Source organism: Ranitomeya imitator, chromosome 6 (assembly GCF_032444005.1).
Source record: "Ranitomeya imitator isolate aRanImi1 chromosome 6, aRanImi1.pri, whole genome shotgun sequence".
Lineage (NCBI taxonomy): Eukaryota > Metazoa > Chordata > Amphibia > Anura > Dendrobatidae > Ranitomeya > Ranitomeya imitator.
The window spans coordinates 500282869-500306132 of NC_091287.1; the positions used below are offsets into that span (position 1 = coordinate 500282869).

Genomic DNA, 23264 nt, shown 5'->3' on the forward strand with positions numbered 1-23264 from the left:
ATAGTGCCAGAACTCACAAATGATGGGAAGTATTGACACCTGACAAACCCCCTTATAAAAACTCAACAAGGCGAGTTGAGTTAATGCCAAAGACCTCAATTTTTGTCTCATCTGACCACAGCACCTTCTCCCCATCACTCACAGAATCATCCAGGTGTTCAATGCCAAACTTCAGATGGGCCTGCACATGTGCTTTCTTGAGCAGGGAGACCTTGTGGGCACTGCAGGATTTTAAAACTTTTACGGTGTAATGTGTTACCAAGGGTTTTCTTGGTGACTGTGGTCCCAGATGCCTTGAGATCAATAACAAATTCCACCCATGTAGTTTTAGGCTGATCTCTCACCTTCCTCATGATCAAGGATACCCCACGAGGTGAGATTTTGCATGGTGCCCCAGATCGATGTCGATTGACAGTCATTTTGTATTTCTTGCATTTTTTTACTATTGCACCATCAGTTGTTTCCTTCTCACCCAGCATCTTACTTATGGTTTTGTAGCCCATTCCAGCTCTATGCAGGTCTATGATCTTGTCTCTGACATCCTTATAAAGCTCTTTGGTCTTGCCCATGTTGTAGAGGTTAGAGTCTGAATGATTAATTGAGTCTGTGGACAGGAGTCTTTTATAAAGGTGACTATGTAAGACAGCTGTCTTTAATGCAGGTAACGAGTTGATTAGGAGCGTCTAACTGTTCTGCAGGAACCAGAACTCTTAATGGTTGGTAGGGGATCAAATACTTATTTCTCACTGCAAAATGCAAATAAATTTATATAATTTATACAATGTGATTTTCTGGATTTTATTTTGGATATTCTATCACTCAATGTTAAAATTAACCTACCCTTAAAATTATTGACTGTTCATGTCTTTGTCAGTGAGCAAACTTACAAAATCAGCAAGGGATCAAATAATTATTTCTTTCTCTGTATCTGGAACATTTAGGTCATATTATTAGGATATGGCATAAATGGCAGATACAGTCGATGTTATTGCAACATTCTTGCTTGGCAAATTTTCTGCAATCTCAGAGAAATTATCAGAAAAAGATGCATTATCAGCCACCTTCTCCATTCCAAGTGCACAGTGTGGGGCCTCATTGTTGAGATAAGTGGGGGGCCTACCAAAGGGACTTCAGTTATTGGACATTCATGCAATGTCTATCAACATGCCATGACAGTCTGAGATTAAGAATGTCCTCTGACAAAATAATGTTATTTTGTCTTGCATTTTAGGCAGAATCTGAAAATGGGGCTCAAGGCAGATATGAACAGAGCCTAATAAACTCAACTAGGTTTTTCTACTTTATACTTTTATGACAGATTTGTTGAGCTAACACAAACCTCAGTAGACACAAAGTAGTGACATTATATTCTGTGTACTGCTAATTTGGTGTATATTCATTGTTTATGACACTAATGGAGAAAACCAAGCACTGTTCCCGGCTATTTCTGGTAGTCCCATTGAAAATTAATGGAGTTGAGGCTGAGAATGCACGCCTCTGCTCCATTCAAGTTGGGAACGCAGAGCCCCCATTTTCTTGATCGCGTGATGTTCCTAGTGGTCGCAACCCCAGCGATTGTCTGAGTATGGACCGCAATGCACTATCTGGCCGTGGATCTCCTGACCCAAACTTGACAGCCGCATATGTGGCTATGTATTATGGATGTCTGAATACAGCCTTAGTCTGTGTCTATATGCTTTAGACCACATTTATTCTGCATTTTAGATACATTCTACGCACTGTTTAGACATGCGTTACGTTACCTACCATAAAGTGGGCAGAGAAAGGGCATGGCCTAAACCAAGATCCTGTGGGATAAAATTGTTGCATCACAAGTAATGACAGTCAGCAGAGTTGCGGAGACCTAAGACATAACTTGACTGTGACACAAAGGTTAAACCTCTTGGACGCTTATTAGTAGGTCACTAGCAACATTGCCTGAATAGACTATAACGTACGTTGCATTACGTTGTTTTACATCGATGGGACAAAACATTCTGATGGCATTGGTTACAGAAGAATTTCTAAACTTCTGAAGGTTCCAGTGGGCACTGTTACAACCATAATCCGGAAGTGGAAAGAACATCATTTCACCATAAACCGGCCACGAACAGGTGCAAGATTTCAGACACCATGCTGGGCATGCTATACTGTCAACCCTGTTTGATATCGGCCTCCTGATGAACCATTTGGGTAAATGCGGTTACTAAAGCTATGTGCTGATGAGTATCATTCTTTTTCATTTTACCCTAATTTTGCCTTTATATCTGAATCATCTTTTTATTCTAGTAAAAAAAAATCATTAATCCTGGACTGTCTCTTGCCGCTTGCTAAATTATTTTGTCTAAACTTGTATTAACATATACAGTTATTAGGGCCTTGCAGGACATCTTACGGATAGCTGTCGATGAGTGGGGTCACTATTGTCAACCTCACATTAGGTTGTCAACCTACGCTGCTAGGCAGTATCAGAGATTAGGATATTAGTTTATAGGGCGATAAAGTGCTCCTTTTCATTTGCCTGGCTTGACTATAGTGCCTTATCAATTCGGTGCCCTCAATTTATGTGGCCTGAATTTTCTGGGCTTTTTATAGGTGTTATGTGTGTTAGTACAGTTGTTTTGAAAGTATACCTAATAAATACCGGTATATGTTTTTAAAGGTTTGTTTTCTTCTAATGTTAACCTTGCACTTTGTGACCCCTGCTCATGGATCTACTCTCTGTTATACCACAATTCGGAAGTGGAAAGAACATAATTTCACTATAAACTGGCCACGATCAGATGCGCCCCGCAAGATTTCAGACACAGGAGTTAAAAGAATTATCAGAAGAGTTGTCCAAGAGTGAAGGATCACCTGTGGAGAACTACAGAAAGACCTGGAAACAGCAGACACAATTGTTTCAAAGAGCACAATAAGTAATGCAGTCAACTTCCATGGCCTATATGCACGCTCAACACACAAGACTCCATTGCTGAAAACAAAAGTATGTTCAAGCACATTTAAAGTTTGCTCAACAACATTTACTGTAGACAATTACTAGGACACTATAGTCTGGTCAGATGAGGCCAAAAATGAACTCTTTGGATGCCATAATACACACCATGGAGGCCAAAAGGCACTGCATATGACCCCCAAAAACACCATACCAACATTGAGGTTTTGAGGTGGGAACATCATGATGTGGGGCTGTTTTTCAGCATACCGCACTGGCAAACTTAATCTAATTGAAGGAAGGAGGAATGGACAAATGTACCAGGATGATAAATATGACACAAGAATGGACATTTCAGCAAGACAATGATCCCAAACACACAGCCAAGGAAACTCTCAGTTGGCTTCAGAGTCCCTAAAGGATTTTTCAAGTCCTAAAAACTAATGGCCTAGCCTTGTTCCTACACTCATCTACAAAATACTGTACCTATGTAGATCAGAACATTAGGATATTTAGTTAATGAGCTACTTACATGATTTCATCACCTTCAGGATCTGATGCATTTATTTTTATTAACCATGTATTAATAGGAATGTCTTCAGAGACCTGTACTTGGTATATTGGATTACTAAAAATTGGCTTCTCATCCACGTCAGTGACTATAACCTTTAAATGTGTGCTGGAGCTGGAATTATAATGGATTCCCGTAGCCAGGGGCTCTGGATTCCTCGCTTCTATCACTAGATCGTGCTCCTGATATAATTCATAGTCTAGTTGCTGCAGGAGAGAAAAGGACGGTTATGGGCCAGTGGAAAACTACAAAATTCAGGAAGAAGTATATCAGATCTGTCACTTACAGCGGCCACCTTGACATATCCACGATTATTTAAAGGATTTGTTTCAATGACGAACATCTTATCTGGATCTCCATCGACTATTCTGTAAAAAATAGAAGAGCTTCCTGTGTTTGGCTGGTCATCGTCTGTGGCCTGTATCTCCTTCACTATTGTTTGCAATGGAGTGTCTTCCCGTAAGGTTACATTCCCATACTAGAAGTATAAAAAACAGATTTGAAATTATATAAAGCTAGATAGATATGTGTCAGATAGATAGATTGATTTTAGTTGCAACTCTTTTAGACTATCCAAGAGGCTCCTGGAAAAATGGTAGACTTCCTTTACTCCCAGAAGAGCTGGTAAGTCTTCCAAGTCCTGCAGAAGTCTCCCAAGAAGCAGCACTTCTGTGCGCGGCATTACAGCGCTAGGATGCAACATCATCAGAATCTGTCCTAGGATACCAAAACATAGTGCTCATTCACACGTTCAGTATTTGGTCAGTATTTTACATCAGTATTTGTAAGCCAAAATCAGGAGTGGAACAATTAGAGGAAAAGTAGAGTAGAAACACGTCAGCACTTCTGCATTTATCACCCACTCCTGGTTTTATCTTACAAATACTAATGTAAAATACTGACCAAATACTGAACGTGTGACCGTGGCCAAATATCTGACAGCACACGATTGATTAATACGCTCATGAGCCCTAAGTGTGGAAAGATAAGTCCAGGAGCAAAATGAAACACAAGATTTCACGATATGTAAAAATACTTACATCTGAACTCTCAAATATAGGAATGTGATCATTGATGTCAATGACGTTTATTACCACCCAACACATTGTGCTAAGAGCTGTAAAGAGAAAACAAGGATTTATTGTAAACTAACCCATTGGAAGAAAAAGTCTCAAGAAATAATTTCTCAAATACATATTTAAAACATATTGTGCCTGCGTATTCTTTGCTCAGAATGTAGTGATTCTTGTCATTGTAATTATTATTAGAGCGAATTAATCATATATTATTATATCACACATTTTGGAGTAAGATGAATTTTGTGCAGAAATATGCATCTTTTTTGTGTTTACTCTGCACTTGCCACGTTTTTTAAAAGTTTGTGGGGCGTAACATGAGAGCGCGTGATCTCTGCTGCTATTCAAATTTACCATAGTTTACACTAGAAACTTGCCTAGATTTGCTTTTCTTGGTGCACAGACCAGCAAAGATGCAAAAAAAAATATTTTGTTGTGTCTACTCTCATGTATTAAGACTGGCAGAGAAAGGTCAGTCTTTAAGTGAACCTGTCAAGTGAAAAAAAAACGCTATTATCCAGCAGATATGGGGTTAATCTGCAGGTTAATAGCATTCTGAATCTGTTTGACACCAAAACTGAGAGCCCCGCTGCCTGGAGGAAATGAGCTTTTTTTCTCCCCAGCAGCATTCGGTTTCAGTAAGGCTGGGTTCACATTGCGTTAATGGCAGTCCGCTAGCGGGATCCGTTACACAGCGGCACTAATGCTATGTAACGGATCCGTTAGCGCACCCATTGACTGCCATTATGTAGCGCATCGCTAACGCATGCCATAATCGGCATGCGTTAGTGATGTGCCGTTATTCTGTGACGGACCCTCGGATGCAGTCTGTAGTGTTTTTGGGTCCGTCACCGCTAGCGCAGATAGAGCATCTGCGCTAGCGCGATCGCATAAACGCGATCCTTTTTCGGCACTTGTGTTAGCGCAGTCCGTTAGCATATGCATTGAACGGACTGCACTAACGCAATGTGAACCTAGCCTAATGCAGATGGCACCGTCGCCTGTTTGGTAACCTCTCAGTGTATAGAGGGCGGCGGCTGTAACTGCGTACCCAGAATTAACTGACAGCCAGCTCCAATGCTGATCCTGCTGTCAGTCGGTCTGGGGGGGTTACAGCCGCCGCTCTCTATACACATAACGGTAACGGAACCCATGCCAGTGCCGCCCCTGTAACTGAACAATGAATGCTGCCGGGAGAAATAAAATTATTTTCCTCCTGGCAGTGGGGCTCTCAGAGAGGACACCGGAGAGGCTCAGAATGCTATTAACCTCCAGATTAACCCCATAACCCCAAGGTTAATAGCCTTTTTCACGTGATAGGTTCCCTTTAAGAGTGTCCCCAGTTGAGTACAGTCAGATTATTACACGTTTTAGACCTTTTTTGCACCAGTCTTTCTAAAACAAGTGAAATTTTATCAATGGTGTATATAATTTTTGCAGCACAAAATGCAAATGTATGGGGTGGTATAAGAAAAGGAAGCTGTCTAACATGTCTACAGAATTGAGACAAATATCAATTAGGGTGTGTGCACACAACCGATTGTATCGGACGAGTGCTACATGTGGTTTTCACCGATAGCACCCGTACCCATGTTATTCTATGGGGCTGTGCACATGTCTGAGAGTCGGATCAAATTCGGCAATGCAAGTCTATGGGTCTGTGGAAAACAACCGAGTGTGGTCCGATTTTCACAGACTGACATAATGGAGAAGACGAGGAAACTTTTTTTTCTCCTCCTGATTGTTGGGGGTGATTGATATCAGACCGGCACAAATGTCATATTGATGACCTATTCCTATCAAATCTTAAAAAAAAATTGAAGCCCCCAATGCCCAGAGCAACCAATCTGAGCTGAGCTTTTCCATCTAATCTTAATCCAATATGGACATTTAGCACCTTGATTGACTGTTATGGGCAACATGAGCAATTTATTTTTTATTGGACTGTTTTTTTCTTATGTAATTGAGATCACATTGAAATTTCCCCCAGAATCTAAGACCATAGATCTAATTAATCTTTCACAATATTCCAGAATACTTACATGGCGTCCCTTCATCTGACACCTGTACTTTAAGTCTGTATTTTCTGTGGGTATTTACGTCAGTATTACTCAGTTGAATGCTGCCATCGTACAAGCCGATTCGGAACATTTGTGGAGATGTATGAGGCCATTGCTCAATGAGTGTATATGTTAGCAATGAATTAGATGAACCGTGCTCATCCTCATCTGTGGCTTTAAGCACATCTATAGCACTACCTGTAGAGTAAAAAAAACATGTATTAGTGACAAGCATCTTTAACGACAGTCTTTGATCCTGAAATTCACTTGCCATAAATGTGCAAGATTTCTTTTTTTCGCCTGGTGTAATTGCTGCTTTTTTCCTCAATCTGGCGTTTTCTTTCGTTCCTGTCCCTATCTGTTCCTGAGACATGGCCTCCTCTTCCTTGTATGTAAAGTATCTATGTAAAGTATTTTAACCCAAGTGGGTTTAGTCTTCAACTCTTCTCTATTGGAGTCTTTTTGAGGAGCACACCCAGTTGGCTTAAAAAGACTAGATTTACATACAGAGAAGAGGGGTCATATATCAGGAATGGAGGGGGGCAGGAACAAAAGAAAAATGCAAGATTCAGGAGAACATCATCATTTACACCAGGCAGTAGCATAGGTATCAGAGAGGTCGAGGGGGCGGTGACCCCAGGCCCCGCACTCTGAGGTGCCCTCCCGGAGCTACGCTACTGTTAACTGTATGGGTGTGCGCAGTGTGCTCCTACAGTTAAGCTCTGTGGCACAGCAGGGAGACGCGATCTCCCTGCACAGCCACCCAGGGTCCCCACCCATTATCGCAAGTTCAACTGTATCGGCTGGGTGCCCATACAGTTGAAAGCACTAATGAAACAGGGCCTATGGGGAGTGCATTATACTATACAGGCCTATAGGGAGTGCATTATACTATATAAAAGCCTAAGGGGAGTGCATTATACTATAAAGAGTTTGCCTATGGGGAGTACATTATACTATATAGATTCTGCCTATGGGGAGTGCACTATATCACATAGAGTCTGCCTAAGAGGAGTGCATTATACTATATACAGTCTGCCTATGTGAAGTGCATTATACTATATAGAGTCTGCCTATGGGAGTGCATTATACTATCAAGAGGCATATGGAGAGTGCATTACACTGTACAGAGTCTGCCTATGGGGAGTGCAATATACTACATAGAGTCTGCTTATGGGAGTGCATTATATTTTATAGAGTCTGCCTATGTGGAAAGCATTTTACTATATAGAGTCTACCTATGGGGGTGTTCTATGTTATATATAGTCTGTCTATGGGGAGTGCATTATTCTGTATAGAGTCTGCCTATGTGGAAAGCATTTTACTATATAGAGTCTACCTATGGGGGTGTTCTATGTTATATATAGTCTGTCTATGGGGAATGCATTATTCTATATAGAGTCTGCCTATAGGGAGTGCATTATACTATATGAAGGTCTATGGGTGTGCATTATACTATATAGAATCCTATGGGGAGTGCATTATACTATAGAGGCCTATGGGGGTGCATTATATTATATATATAAGTATGAGGAATGCATTATACTATATAGAGGCCTATGGGGAGTGCATTATGCTATATAAAGGCCTATGGTGAGTGCATTATACTATAAAGAAGCCTATGGGGAATGTATTATACTGTATAGAGGCCTATGGTGAGTGCATTTTACTATAGAGACCTATGGGATATACTATATAGAGGCCTATGAAGAGTGCATTATACTGTAAGAAGGCCTATGGGGTATGCATTATACTATGTTGAGGACTATCTCATGCATTATAATATATAAAGGCTATTTAGGGAGCCATCTAGTATGGGGATTACAGTGAGGGGGCATCATACAGTGTGGGAGGTACTATACAGTGAGTGGGCATTATACTATGTAGAAGAGAACATCATACTCTGTATAGAGAAGCTGTGCAGGTAGGAGACTCGGGACATTATTAAATGTTAAGTGGGCACTTATTGTTATAGGGGAACTAAGGTTATTGTGACTGTCAAAGTGGCACAGAGAGGGAATTTTATTTTGTAGGGGGCAAAAAGTGGGCACTGTTTTCTAGTGAACTTGCATATGGCATTACTATATTTTAGAGGGTCATGGAACGCCCTCCAGGGCCAGGGCTGCCACTAGAAATTTCGGGGCCCCATACTGGCAACATTTTCGGGGCCCCCTTGAAACTCCGCCCAGGCTCCACCCCAGCCCCGCCTCCAGGCTCCACCCCACGAACTGTCCACAGTCCCACTGCTCTCTCTTGGAAAATCTCCACTTCTCACCTATCACACAATAACAGTTCCCATCACCAGATCACACATATAGCCGGCAGCTTTTGTTTTGGCCAAAAGATTTTTTTTAAGCCGACACCATAACACGGTAGACACTTTTGGCCGGGCCCTACTCTACTGTAACCTACTAAATATTTGTTAAAATATGCAATACAATTTAGGTATATTTTTATTTATTTTTCAATTTTTAAAATGACCTATAATACTACATACAAGGAACAAATACCGCTACACCATGACCAGACCGCATATTACCACAAATGACTGAATAATACAATACTGATCAGTAATAAAAAAAAACCACAATACTATCACCATCAGTGCCATTATGCACAGGAGATCTGTAATTAGTAAGCAGTGTCTGTGTACAGGTAATACAGTGATCACCAGTGACATTACACACAGGAGCTCTGTATATAATGTATAGGTAATACAGTGATCACTGGTGACATTGTACACAGGACCTCTGTATATAGTATACAGTGTATAGTGTCAGTGTATAGGTAACACTGACTCACCAGTGACGTCTCTAGGTGAAGTCCTTCATCTTTCATCCAGCACAGACCGCCATCACTTCATCCAGCCAGGACTCGTCTCTGCAGGAAATAACACCGTTATCTCGAGTTCCGCTTGTAGAACACATTACTTAATTTTCCCAACTTCTACATTACACCACATGAAGAAGGCAACATAGTATCACTCTACACAGTAACAGGACCGCCCCCCCATTTAAAACAGTATACTCAAAAAATAAAATAAATACATCACTGCAATAATAATATCCCTTAATTAGCCCCTATGGTAATATTCGCCATCCTAGCCCCCGTGTGTCTCATTCCAGGCTCCAGCCATATGTTCTCCCATCCTGCCCTCATGAGTATCCATTCTGCCCCATATGATCTCCCCATCCTGCCCCATCTGTCTCCATTGTATCCATCCTGCCCCATCTGTCTCCAATCCTGCCCCATCTGTGTCCAGCACTCTGCCCCATCTGTGCCCAGCACTCTGCCCCATCTGTGTCCAGCACTCTGCCCCATCTGTGTCCAGCACTCTGGCCCATCTGTGTCCAGCACTCTGCCCCATCTGTGTTCAGCACTCTGCCCCATCTGTGTCCAGCACTCTGCCCCATCTGTGTCCAGCACTCTGCCCCATCTGTGTCCAGCACTCTGCCCCATCTGTGTCCAGCACTCTGGCCCATCTGTGTTCAGCACTCTGCCCCATCTGTGTTCAGCACTCTGCCCCATCTGTGTTCAGCACTCTGCCCCATCTGTGTCCAGCACTCTGCCCCATCTGTGTCCAGCACTCTGCCCCATCTGTGTCCAGCACTCTGCCCCATCTGTGTTCAGCACTCTGCCCCATCTGTGTTCAGCACTCTGCCCCATCTGTGTCCAGCACTCTGCCCCATCTGTGTCCAGCACACTGCCCCATCTGTGTCCAGCACTCTGCCCCATCTGTGTCCAATCCTGCCCCATCTCTGTCCAGCACTCTGCCCCATCTCTGTCCAGCACTCTGCCCCATCTGTGTCCATTCCTGCCCCATCTGTGTCCAGCACTCTGCCCCATCTCTGTCCAGCACTCTGCCCCATCTCTGTCCAGCACTCTGCCCCATCTCTGTCCAGCACTCTGCCCCATCTCTGTCCAGCACTCTGCCCCATCTCTGTCCAGCACTCTGCCCCATCTCTGTCCAGCTTTCTGCCCCCCATGTGTCCAGCTTTCTGCCCCCCATGTGTCCAGCTTTATGCCCCCTCCTGTGTCCAGCTTTCTGCCCCCCCCTGTGTCCAGCTTTCTGCCCCCCCCGTGTCCAGCTTTCTGCCCCCCCTGTGTCCAGCTTTCTGCCCCCCCTGTGTCCAGCTTTCTGCCCCCCCTGTGTCCAGCTTTCTGCCCCCCCTGTGTCCAGCTTTCTGCCCCCCCCCTCCTGTGTCCAGCTTTCTGCCCCCCCCTCCTGTGTCCAGCTTTCTGCCCCCCCTGTGTCCAGCTTTCTGCCCCCCCTGTGTCCAGCTTTCTGCCCCCCCTGTGTCCAGCTTTCTGCCCCCCCCGTGTCCAGCTTTCTGCCCCCCCTGTGTCCAGCTTTCTGCCCCCCCTGTGTCCAGCTTTCTGCCCCCCCTGTGTCCAGCTTTCTGCCCCCCCTGTGTCCAGCTTTCTGCCCCCCCCCTCCTGTGTCCAGCTTTCTGCCCCCCCCTCCTGTGTCCAGCTTTCTGCCCCCCCTGTGTCCAGCTTTCTGCCCCCCCTGTGTCCAGCTTTCTGCCCCCCCTGTGTCCAGCTTTCTGCCCCCCCTGTGTCCAGCTTTCTGCCCCCCCCCTCCTGTGTCCAGCTTTCTGCCCCCCCCTCCTGTGTCCAGCTTTCTGCCCCCCCTGTGTCCAGCTTTCTGCCCCCCCTGTGTCCAGCTTTCTGCCCCCCCTGTGTCCAGCTTTCTGCCCCCCCCTGTGTCCAGCTTTCTGCCCCCCCCTCCTGTGTCCAGCTTTCTGCCCCCCCTGTGTCCAGCTTTCTGCCCCCCCTGTGTCCTGCTTTCTGCCCCCCCTGTGTCCAGCTTTCTGCCCCCCCTGTGTCCAGCTTTCTGCCCCCCCTGTGTCCAACTTTCTGCCCCCCCTGTGTCCAGCTTTCTGCCCCCCCCTGTGTCCAGCTTTCTGCCCCCCCCGCGTCCAGCTTTACTGCCCCCCCCCCCGTGTCCAGCTTTACTGCCCCCTCTGTGTCCAGCTTTCCGCCCCCCCCTCCCCCTGTGTCCAGCTTTACTGCCCTGGGCCATACCCCCCCGGATCGCCGATCTCAATAAAAAAAAAAAAAGAAGTTCTGCTTACCTGCCGCGCTCCTGATCTCTCCACGCAGCTGCACTGTGCACTCGCCGGCGACTGACAATGACGTCAGACGCCGGCGACCTGCACGCTGTACGTCAATAGCGTACAGCTGTAGCGCCGGCCGCCGCTAAGGGCCCGGTTCAGCCTGCGGCTGCCGGTAGGGGCCCGGTGAGCAGGTAAGAGGGGGCCCGATGCGGGCCCCGTCTGCCCACCGGGCCCCATACGCCAGTCACGGCTGTAATGCCCTGATGGCGGCCCTGTCCAGGGCCATGGGGTACTCGGTACCGGGTACTTGAAGGGGATGTCACAGCGGTGGCGACCTGGTCCATGGCCATGGGCGCCCAAGTAAAAGGGAATGTCATTAAAGGAGTTTTGAATAAAGTTTGTGTTCGTGACGCCACCTGTGGTTTTCGGTCAGAGGTGACCGACGCTGCTTAAAGGGGTCCACTGGAGTGATGTCATGGCAGCTAAGATGGTATAACTTCCCACAGGTGAAGCTGGGTCTCCAGTGCTCCCGGTGTGTAGGTGGAGATGGTGGGTAGTGTAGAAAGAAACAGAGGACACAGGTTTGCAGTCTCTTTACCTGGTTTACTGAAGACTTCAGGCAGCCACAGTCCAGGGCACGAGATCACAGGTACAGGCAGGATCCAGCCGGCTTGGAAGCAAGTTCAGAGTCCCCTTTACCAGGTGGAGTTAATAGCCTTCCTACTAGTGCTGTGGTGTAGTCCCTTGCTGCCTGTGGCTTCTGTCAAGGTCCTCACCTCTGCCCTCTGTAGGGAGGTAGCCCAGTCATAGCTGTCCTCCCCAGTTCTCACTCTCCTGCGCTTCACTTCCCCTTCACTCTCAGTACAATCTGTTCTTCGTTCTGTTCTATCTCTTTCCTTTCAGGAGCTGCAGCACACTCGTGGCTGCACGGCCCCTCTCTCTTACATTCAGCCTCGGTCTGCTCCAGTCTGATGTCTGGCATTCACTGACTGACTTTCCATCCAGACCAGAATATATATAGGGGGGCCACCCACAAGCTGGATCAGAGCTCCCTCTTCTGGCCTGGAGTGTGAACATGTTGCATGTTTGTGTGTACCTGATAGAGAGGATCCTCCTTCGCTTCCAAGCGTGACATCACTCTACCTGTGAGGAAAGCAATGCCACTGTGACAACCAGGAACCTGGGGTGTCACAGACACATACGGCAGCAGCGGCTCAGTATTGGGGTATCAGCAGGATGACGAGTTTGTGCAGGTTTGGAATAGATTGGGGATGGCGCAGGAAATGTGAACAAATGTGTCTTTGTTGTAATCTCTGCAGCTGAGTCCTGGCTGGAGAAGTTGTTGTGTCGGTCTGGGCCAGATTGAAAAGACGTGAAAAGTGAATGATTCCATCAGAAAGAACATAAGCTGTCAGTCACTGTCAGTAACTGTACTGTAATCTCTCACATGTTCTGCAGCACTGGAATCTACCACTATATGGTCACCATATGGCAGTAATATCACTGTTGGTCTTTGTATAGAGATTTTTTTTAGTAACAACGCCGTTATCTGCGGAGGTTCCCATATATCTACAATTAGGATGCACCACCATAGTTGTAATCAGGTTACCTGATTAGGGGCCCACTAGAAAGTTTCACCCCCCTTAATCAAATCCCTAACTACGCCTCTGACACCAGGTAAAAAATTACAAATTTATGGCAAATGACATGTCCTCTTAAACCACTTAACCCCCAAGGGTGGTATGCATGTTAATGACTGGGCCAATTTTTACTATTCTGACCACTGTCCCTTTATGAGGTAATAACTAGTCTGGAATGCTTCCACGGATCCTGGTGATTCTGACAATGTTTTCTCGTGACATATTGTACTTCACATTAGTGGTAAATTTTCTTTGATATGACTTGCATTTATTTGCAAAAAAAATGGAAATTTGGCAAAAATTTTGAATGTTCATGCCCTTAAATCACAGAGATATGTCACACAAAATATTTAATAAGTAACATTTCCCACATGTCTACTTTACATCAGCACAATTTTGGAACCAAATTTTTTTTTTTGATAGGAAGTTATAAGGGTTAAAATTTACCAGTGATTTCTCATTTTTACAACACTGGTTTTTTTTAGGGACCACATCACATTTGAAGTCACTTTAAAGGGTCTATATGATAGAAAATACTCCAAAGTGACACCATTCTAAAAACTGCACCCCTCAAGGTACTCAAAACCACATTCAAGAAGTTTATTAACCCTTAAGGTGCTTCACAGGAATTTTTGGAATGTTTAAAAAAAAATGAGCATTTAACTTTTTTCACAAAAAATGTACTTCAGATCCAATTTGTTTTATTTTACCAAGGGTAACAGGAAAAATTAGACCCCAAAAGTTGTTATACAATTTGTCCTGAGTACGCCGATACCCCATATGTGGGAGTAGGTAGACCACTGTTTGGGCGCATGGCAGAGCTTGGAAGGGAAGGGGCGCCATTTGACTTTTCAATGCATAATTGTCTGGAATTGAGATCGGACACCATGTCACGTTTGGAGAGCCCCTGATATGCTTAAACACTGGAAACACCCCAATTCTAACTCCAACCCTAACCCAAACACACCCCTAACCCTAATCCCAGCCCGAACCATAACCCTAACCACACCCCTAACCCGAAAACGCCCCTAATTCCAACCCTAACCACACCCCTAACCCCAGTCCCAACCCTAACCATAACCCTAAACACACCCCAAACCCTGACACACCCCTAACCCCAATCCCAACCCTAACCCCAACCGTAAATGTAATCCAAACCCTAACCTCAACTCTATTCCCAACCATAACCCTAACTTTAGCCCCAACCCTAACCCTAATTTTAGCCCTAACCCTAACTTTAGCCCCGACCCTAACCCTAACTTTAGCCCCAACCTTAACCCTAACTTTAGCCCTAACCCTAATGGGAAAGTGGAAATAAATACATTTTTTTTATTTTATTATTTTTCCCTAACTAAGGGGATGATAAAGGGGGGTTTGATTTACTATTGCAGGTTTTTATAGCAGGTTTTTATGATTGGCAGCTGTCACACACTAAAAGACGCTTTTTATTGCAAAAAATAGTTTTTGCATCACCACATTTTGAGAGCTATAATTTTTCCATATTTTGGCCCACAGAGTCATGTGAGTTCTTGTTTTTTTGCGGAACAAGTTGACGTTTTTATTGGTACCATTTTTGGGCACATGACATTTTTTGATCGCTTTTAATTACGATTTTTGGGAGGCAGAACGAACAAAAACCAGCAAACGGATGTCACATGTTCGGCAAAAGCGGAATGTGAAGGAGACCTATCTGAGAGGGGTGAAAGCGTTGGTTTTTGCTCCCATCACATTTCCATGACCAATGTAACATGTCCTAATTTTTCTCAAATTGCAATAATTTGCCCAAATATGCGGGAATGATTCTTTATGTGGCAATTGTTGTTGGCAGTCATGACTCATGAGGTCCTGCACATTGTTATGTGGGCATGTATTGCATTACTTAATGCAATTCTTCTGAAGAGCCCACGTATTCCCTGGGCTATTTATAATGTTAGTGACTATTTTTGTTCCAAAGAGTAAAGGGGCTGTGTCTCCACCCCCTGTAGCTAGGCCCCTGTGTTTGTTCATCATTTCTAAAACAAATGTGTGGAATAATAGATGTACACGTGCTGCATTTTTACCAATGAATTCATTTTCTTGAACTTCAAAAGATGCCATTGCTGCTGGACATATTGGAGGGTTATCATTGATGTCCTCGACTTTTACTTCAATTTCCAGGGGCCTCGCCACAGCAACACCGTTGAAATTTTTTGCGAATGCGAAGAAAATATACTGAAAAATAATGAGTATATAGTATGTGAGTTTGTGAAAGATTATATATTAGATCGAGTATAGGTCAACTGTCAATAATACGTCCTGGTCTTCTTTAATAAAGTTAGATAAAGGGGTAGATTGAGGGCCAAATTGATGGAAGCTCAAGGCAAGAAATTTGAGAAATTTGAGGGGCCCTAACTGGTTGCCTGTGGTAACTTCATATAAGAGAATGGACCATTCATATGTGTGTGGTCCTCTACTTTGAAGTCTATAAGAGTTATGGAGATAGCCGAGCAAGTAGCCCTCTTAGACTACTAGTTGCACACATCCAACATTCGTGGTCTTAAAGGAGGAGCATGAGATTAAGGTTTCCGAGGTCCCAAAGGTGGCAGAGCCCCTGAGGTTTGTGCGCTATCTATCTATCTATCTATCTATCTATCTATCTATCTATCTATCTACAGTATCTATCTATCTATCTATCTATCTATCTATCTATCTATCTATCTATCTATCTATCTATCTATCTATCTATCTATCTATCGTTTCTATCTATCTATCTATCTATCTATCTATCTATCTATCTATCTATCTATCTATCTATCTATCTATCTATGTATCTATCTATCTATCTATCTACAGTATCTATCTATCTATCTATCTATCTATCTATCTATCTATCTATCTATCTATCTATCTATCTATCTATCTATCTATCTATCTATCTACAGTATCTATCTATCTATCTATCTATCTATCTATCTATCTATCTATCTATCTATCTATCTATCTATCTTCAAAATCTAATTACCGTATCCATCTTATGATGTCTTCTCCAAACAGGTCCACTCAGAAACCTTGGCTGAAAAAGCACCTAGAAAATGCTCAAAAGAATGGCCATTTGCATTTCTATGTAAAAAATGACTTGCTGTGCATACTGTATGTTTAGGCTTTTGAGTGTCTTTTAACAACTTCATGCTTCCCAAGATGCCAAGCGGTTAAAAGAAGAGTTCCGACTAGTGGTGAGTAAATATACTCGTTACTCGAGATTTCTCGAGCACGCTCAGGTGTCCTCCGAGTATTTTTTAGTGCTTGGAGATTTAGTTTTTAGCGCAGCAGCTGAATGATTTACATCTGATAGCCAACATAAGTACATGTGGGGATTCCCTAGCAACCAGGCAACCCCCACATGTACTTATGTTGGCTATCAGATGTAAATCATTCAGCTGCGGCAAGAAAAACTAAATCTCCGAGCACTAAAAAATACTCGGAGGACCCCCGAGCGTGCTCGAGAAATCTCGAGTAAAGAGTATATTCGCTCATCACTAGTTCCGACCATTCTTCACAGTTTTCTGCTCCAAAAATGCTCTGTATTTTACAATACAAATCAACGGGAAGATTCAAAAGATGCCGGAAGACGCCTGGGCATCTTTTTGAACATTTTACCTGAGCTTATGATTGGAAAAACCTCTGGTGGTTCATTTGTTGTTGAATTTAGTTTAAAACTCTGGAAAATGCCAGTATAAACACTGGGAAACGCTAAAAAAAAAACCAGCTAGTGCCCAAAACTGTAAAAAAAACTGCGCTTAGGAAACATTTCCGAAAAAGACGTGTACACACAGGCCAAGTAAGAATTTTGTCAATCAACTTATAAAGTCTCTCTATGAATGTAAACTGCAGATTAAAAGGTTTCTCTGCTTTTACTGGAATAGATTAGAACTCATATGTTTTTACCACTGAAGCCTTTCGGGACGGATCTCGTGGTAGACCGATGTTAGCAAGACAGGACTTGTTACAATATTGTAGCCCGATCCGGATCTTACCTTATCCTGCTCCTCTCTGTCCAGCGGTTCCGTGACATTAATAGTTCCATTATTATCAATAGTAAATGGAAATCTCGGAAATTTTTCTCTTTGGTGCAGTTCATAAATGACATTGGGATCATTCCAAGTGACCTAAATACAAAGACAATTGCTATGTTTACGGCACTCAGTAAATTTCTAAATCAATGAGAATTTCATTTGTTTTCTTGATGACCTTTTCTATTCACATTGAACATACAGTATAGGGCCCGATTCATCAAGATTAACATCGGTTAGTCCCCGCTGGAGCACGGTTTGTGGGACAACGAAAGCCATCGCTTGTCATGAATTTGTCTCCCACTTTGTCGGAGCTGAGCAAAATTGATGTGAGAACGCCAAAAGTTACAACATTTTAGCACAATCTTCAATTGCACCAAACTTATGCGACTGTTAAAAGCTTTTTACACCAGAATACTAGAGTAATAGCTTTGATGAATCTGGCTTAAAAAGTTTAGCCAGTGATCGGCTACCTGTGATAGATATACAGTGGCATGTAAAAGTTTGGGCACCCCTGGTCAAAATCACTGTTAGGCTATGTGCACACGATGCGGATTTGTTGTGGATCTCCAGCATTTTTTTCTGCGCAGAATTACACCAAATCCACAAAGGATTACTAGAGCAATGTTAATCAGTGGTAATCCAGAATTGTTGAGCACACGTTGTGGAAAATTCTGTCCTTATTCGCAGCATTTTATTTTCCACAGCGTGTCAATTCTTTTTGTGGATCTGCAGAGTTTTTTCCCCCATTGACTACCATTAAGTCACTCAAATCTGCAACAAAACCGCAGGTGTAAAAAGGTTTGCGGATTTAATGTGGATTTGGCGCAAAAAATGCAGCGGATTTGCAAAATTATGTCAGAAGGAGGAAGAGTGTGTGGGTGGAGAATCTAGAATAGAGCCTATCTTGGTTGAAACACATCAACAATGGAGGTTGGACTTGAAAATGACTTTTTTACATTAAAATATCTTTATTGAGCTTCCAAATCTGCAAACAAAGCCACATACAAATCCGCATGTAAATCCGCATCAAAAACGCATGAAATCCGCACAAAAAGCACGAGGAATTTATACTGTTTTCTGCCAAGAGATGCAGAATCTGCACAGAAATTTCAGCAGGCAAATCAGCAACGTGTGCACATAGCCTTACTGTGAACAGTTAAGCAAGTTGAAGATGAAATGATCCTTAAAAAGCCTAAAGTTAAAGATGACACATTTCCTTTCTATTTTAGGAAAAAAATGTATACATACAGTATATTTTTTCATCTTCTATATTTTAAAAATTACAAAAAGGAAAATGGGCAATGCCAAAGTTTGGGCACCCTGCATGGTTAGTACCTAGTAGCATCCTTTTTGCAAGTATCACAGCTTGTAAATACTTTTTGTCTTTCAGTTCTTGTTTGAGAGATTTTCATCCATTCTTCCTTGGGAAACTCTTCCAGTTTTGTGAGATTCCCGGGTCGTCTTGCATCCTCTGCTATTTTGAGGTTTAGCCACAGATTTTCAATGATGTTCAGATCAGGGGGACTGTGAGGGCCATTGTAAAACCTTCAGCTTGAGCCTTTTGAGGTTGTTTATTGTGGACTTTTATCTGAGTGTAGGATCATTATCGATTTGTAGAAGCCATCCTCTTTTCAACTTCAGCTTTTTTACAGATGTGTTAGGTTTGCATCAAGAATTTGTTGCAATTTAATTGAATCCATTCTTCCCTCTACCCGTGAAAAGTTTCCAGTGCCATTGGCTGCAACACAACCCCAAAGTATTGTTGATCCACCCCCATGCTTAAACCCCTTAGGTATTTTCGGCTTTGCATTTTCGTTTTTCGCTCCCCTCCTACCCAGAGCCATAACTTTTTTATTTTTCTGTCAATATGACCATGTGAGGGCTTGTTTTTTGCAGGACAAGTTGTACTTTTGAACAACACCATTGTTTTTACCATGTCATGTAATAGAAAACGTGGAAAAAAATCCATGTGCGGTGAAATAGCAAAAAAAAGTGCAATCCCACATTGGTTTTTTGTTTGGCTTTTTTACTAAGTTCACTAAATGCTAAAACTAACCTTCCATTATGATTCTCCGGGTCATTACGAGTTTATAGACACCAAACATGTCTAGGTTCTTTTTTATCTTAGTGGTGAAAAAAATTCCAAACTTTGCTAAAAAAAATTGCTCCATTTTCCAACACCCATAGCGTCTCCATTTTTTGGGATCTGGGGTTGTGTGTGGGCTTCTTTTTTGCATGCTGAGCTTACGTTTTTAATTATACCATTTTGTTGCAGATACGATCTTTTAATCACCCGTTATTGCATTTTAATGCAATGTCGCAGCGACCAAAAAAAACATAATTCTGGTGTTTTTACTTTTTTTCTCGCTACGCCGTTTTGCGATCAGGTTAATCCTTTTTTTTATTGATAGATCGGGCGATTCTGAACATGGCGATACCAAATATGTGTATGTTTGATTTTTTTTTTTGAATGGAGGGAAAGGGGAGTGATTTGAACTTTTATATTTTTTTTTATGATTTTATATTTTTAAAAACTTTTTTTTACTTTTGGCATGCTTCAATTATCTCTATGGGAGACTAGAAGCTGCCACAACCCGATCGGCTCTGCTACATATATGATCAGATCGCCTCTATGTAGTAGAATTACTCACTTGCTATGAGCGCCGACCACTGAGTGGTGCTCACAGCAATCCGGCAGTGACAATCATAGCGGTCTCCAGGAGGCCTCTGGTTGTCATGCCAATAAACTGGTGACCCGCGATCACGTGATGGGTGTCACCGGTGGGTGGGTTTCCGGCTCGATGGCCAGAAGCCAGAGTTAAATGCCGCTGTCAGCGTTTGACAGCGGCATTTAACAGGTTAATAGCTGCGGGTGGATCGTAATTTCACCCGCGGCAATTCCGGGCACATGTCAGCTGTTCAAAATAGATGATACGTGCCGAGAAAGATGTGGGCTCACCACCGGAGCTCACATCAAAGGGAGAGTGTCCGACATCTGCATCAATATACTCCCAATGTCGGAAAGGGGTTAATGGTTGGCAAGATGTTATTTTCCTGAAATTCTGTGCCCTTTTTTCCCCATGCATACTGTACCTTTGATCATTGTGGTCAAAAAGTTCTATTTTAACATAATCAGTCCAAAGGACTTGTTTCCAAAATGCATCAGGCTTGTTTACAATGTTCTTTTGCATACTTTAATGCTGAATTTTATAGTGGGGATGCAGGAGAGGTTTTCTTCTGATAACTCTTCCATGAAGACCATATTTGTCCAGGTATTTCTGAACAGTAGAACAATGTACCACAACTCCAGAGTCTGCTAAATATTTCTGAAGGTCTTTTGCAGTCAAGCAGGGGTTCTAATTTGCCTCTCTAGAAAACTTATGAGCAGCTCTCACTGAAATTTTACTTGGTCTTCCAGACCTTATTTTGCCCTCAACTGTTCATGTTAGCTGCAATTTCTTATTTACAATTCGAACTGAGGAGAAGGCACCTTGAAAACACTTTGCTAACTTCTTTTTGCTTTCTCCTGTTTTGTGGACTCTCACCATTTTCATTTTCAGAGTTTTAGGCAGCTGCTTAGAAGAACCCATAGCTGGTGTTTTTTTGGCACAAGGTTAGAGGAGGCTGGGTTTTTATAAAGCTCGGAAATTTGCATTACCAGGGCTTTCCTACCGATGATAGTGAACAAGCCATAACCCTAACAAGCTAATTAAGGTCTAAAATCCTTGCTCAAAGTTATCTGAGCACACAAATCACCAAGGCTGCCGAAACTTTTGCATCGGCCCATTTTCCTTTTTTTAATTTTTAAAATATAAAAGATGAATATATATTGTTTTGCTTAGAATACAAAGGAAACCTGTCATCTTTAACTTTATGCCTTTTAGAGATTATTATATCTTCAACTTGCTTAACTGTTCACAATATCAGTAATTTTGACCAAGGATGCCTGAACTTTTACATGTCACTGTCAGGAACTGTGGTGTCATGCAGGACCATTGGTTAATTTAAGGGCAGTCTCACACGTCCAGATTAGGGTTGAGTGACCTTGACCTTTTTAGAGTCGAGTCGTGTTTCGCGAAACCCGACTATCTTAGAAGTCGAGTCGAGTGGAATCGGCCGATTATGGCGAAAAGTCGGGTATCGCCCGAAACACGAAACCCAATGCAAGTCAATGGGGGAGCATAGTCGGCAGTGAGTGGAGGCCAGGAAAACACCTACACTGCCCATTTTAATGGCAAAAACATCCATTCTTGTTACAGAAGCTTGTCAATCGTAATTTAGCTTATAATAATTGGAAGGCATTGGAAATTGGGGGTCATTTGGCTAAAGTTGTGGGGGGTAGGGCTGGTTCAAGTAATTAGTGGGCCCAGTAAATCTGGACCACGTCACGGCAGTGGAGCAGGGAGAGGTAAGTATTTCAACTTTGCAAGTGCTGTGATCCTGAGCAAGCAGGGGGGGGCCCACTCGTTGGCATTGGCACTGGCACAGGGCCCCTCAAAGTACAGCGGTGTGTTTGCACGGCGGGGGCGCCTCCCACCGGCAGCAACACTTTTGCGTACTATGAGAGGCCCTGTGCCAGTGACGTCGCCAACTAGTATTCCTCCCCCCACCTGATGAAGGAACCTGCACTTTCATCTGCACCTTCCTCTTTGTCCCCGTGTAAGGTGGTATGGTATGCGGGAAGAGGAACCTGACTTTCAGCAGGGTCACAATCTTGCTGTGTAGCGTGCACGGGGAATTTTGCGTTATGGGTCAATGTACCAGCAGACTCATCTATCACTGGCTGGGCAATGGGCAGGATGAGGAGGAAACACAGATATAGGCCCAAAGAATAAAGTTGGCTAAATGCAGTTCAAAATTGGTAACACAGGACTAACCAGGGGGCATTGCAGTGGAGGACAACTGGAATGAGAGGCTGACACAGAGAGTAGGCCCAAATCAGTAAGTAGTCGAAATGCAGTTCAAAATTGGCAACCGTAGTAAACAGGCGGCACAGCTTTGTTCAGTGGAGGAGAACAGCAAGGAGTGGCAGACACCGATAGTAGGCCCCAACCCAACTAGTAGGCCAAATGCAGTCTAACATTAACAACTACTTAACGAGAGCCTGAAAATGGAATTTCAGGACAGGAAACCAGGAGAACAGCAAGGAGTTGCAGACACCGATAGTAGGCCCCAAACCAACTAGTACGCCAAATGCAGTTGTTCCATTTAACCACAATTTAATGAGAGCCTGAAGATAGAAGTTCAGGAAAGGCAACCTGGAGAACACCTTGGAGTGTAACACACCATCTCTCTACACCCCATACCCAATTTGTAGGCCTAATGCAGTGTAGTTTTCAACAACTACTAAACGAGAGTCGGAAGATCGAAGCAATGTGGACGAAACCTGGGGAACACCTTGGAGTGTAACACACCGTCTCTCTACACCCCATACCCAATTTGTAGGCCTAATGCAGTGTAGTTTTCTACAACTACTAAACGAGAGTCGGAAGACCGAAGCAATGTGGACGAAACCTGGGGAACACCTTGGAGTGGAACACACCATCTCTCTACACCCCATACCCAATTTGTAGGCCTAATGCAGTGTAGTTTCCAACAACTACTAAACGAGAGCATGAAGATCGAAGCAATGGACAGGAAACCTGGGGAACACCTTGGAGTGGAACACACCATCTCTCTACACCCCATACCCAATTTGTAGGCCTAATGCAGTGTAGTTTCCAACAACTACTAAACGAGAGCATGAAGATCGAAGCAATGGAGAGGAAACCTGGGGAACACCTTGGAGTGGAACACACCATCTCTCTACACCCCATACCCAATTTGTAGGCCTAATGCAGCGTAGTTTCCAACAACTACTAAACGAGAGC

General features: G+C 43.5%; 1 protein-coding gene across 1 annotated transcript in view; it reads right to left on the reverse strand.

The window, feature by feature from the left end:
• The window catches only part of CDH17 (cadherin 17), a 106704-nt gene that overhangs the window by 11294 nt on the left and 72146 nt on the right, over positions 1-23264 (reverse strand). Inside the window, exons 7-12 of the mRNA XM_069731707.1 lie at positions 17356-17487; positions 15403-15553; positions 6625-6840; positions 4547-4623; positions 3793-3984; positions 3468-3712 (exon numbers count right to left, since the gene is read on the reverse strand). Coding sequence (XP_069587808.1) covers positions 3468-3712; positions 3793-3984; positions 4547-4623; positions 6625-6840; positions 15403-15553; positions 17356-17487 — 1013 coding nt within the window. The remainder of the gene's footprint in view (positions 1-3467; positions 3713-3792; positions 3985-4546; positions 4624-6624; positions 6841-15402; positions 15554-17355; positions 17488-23264) is intronic.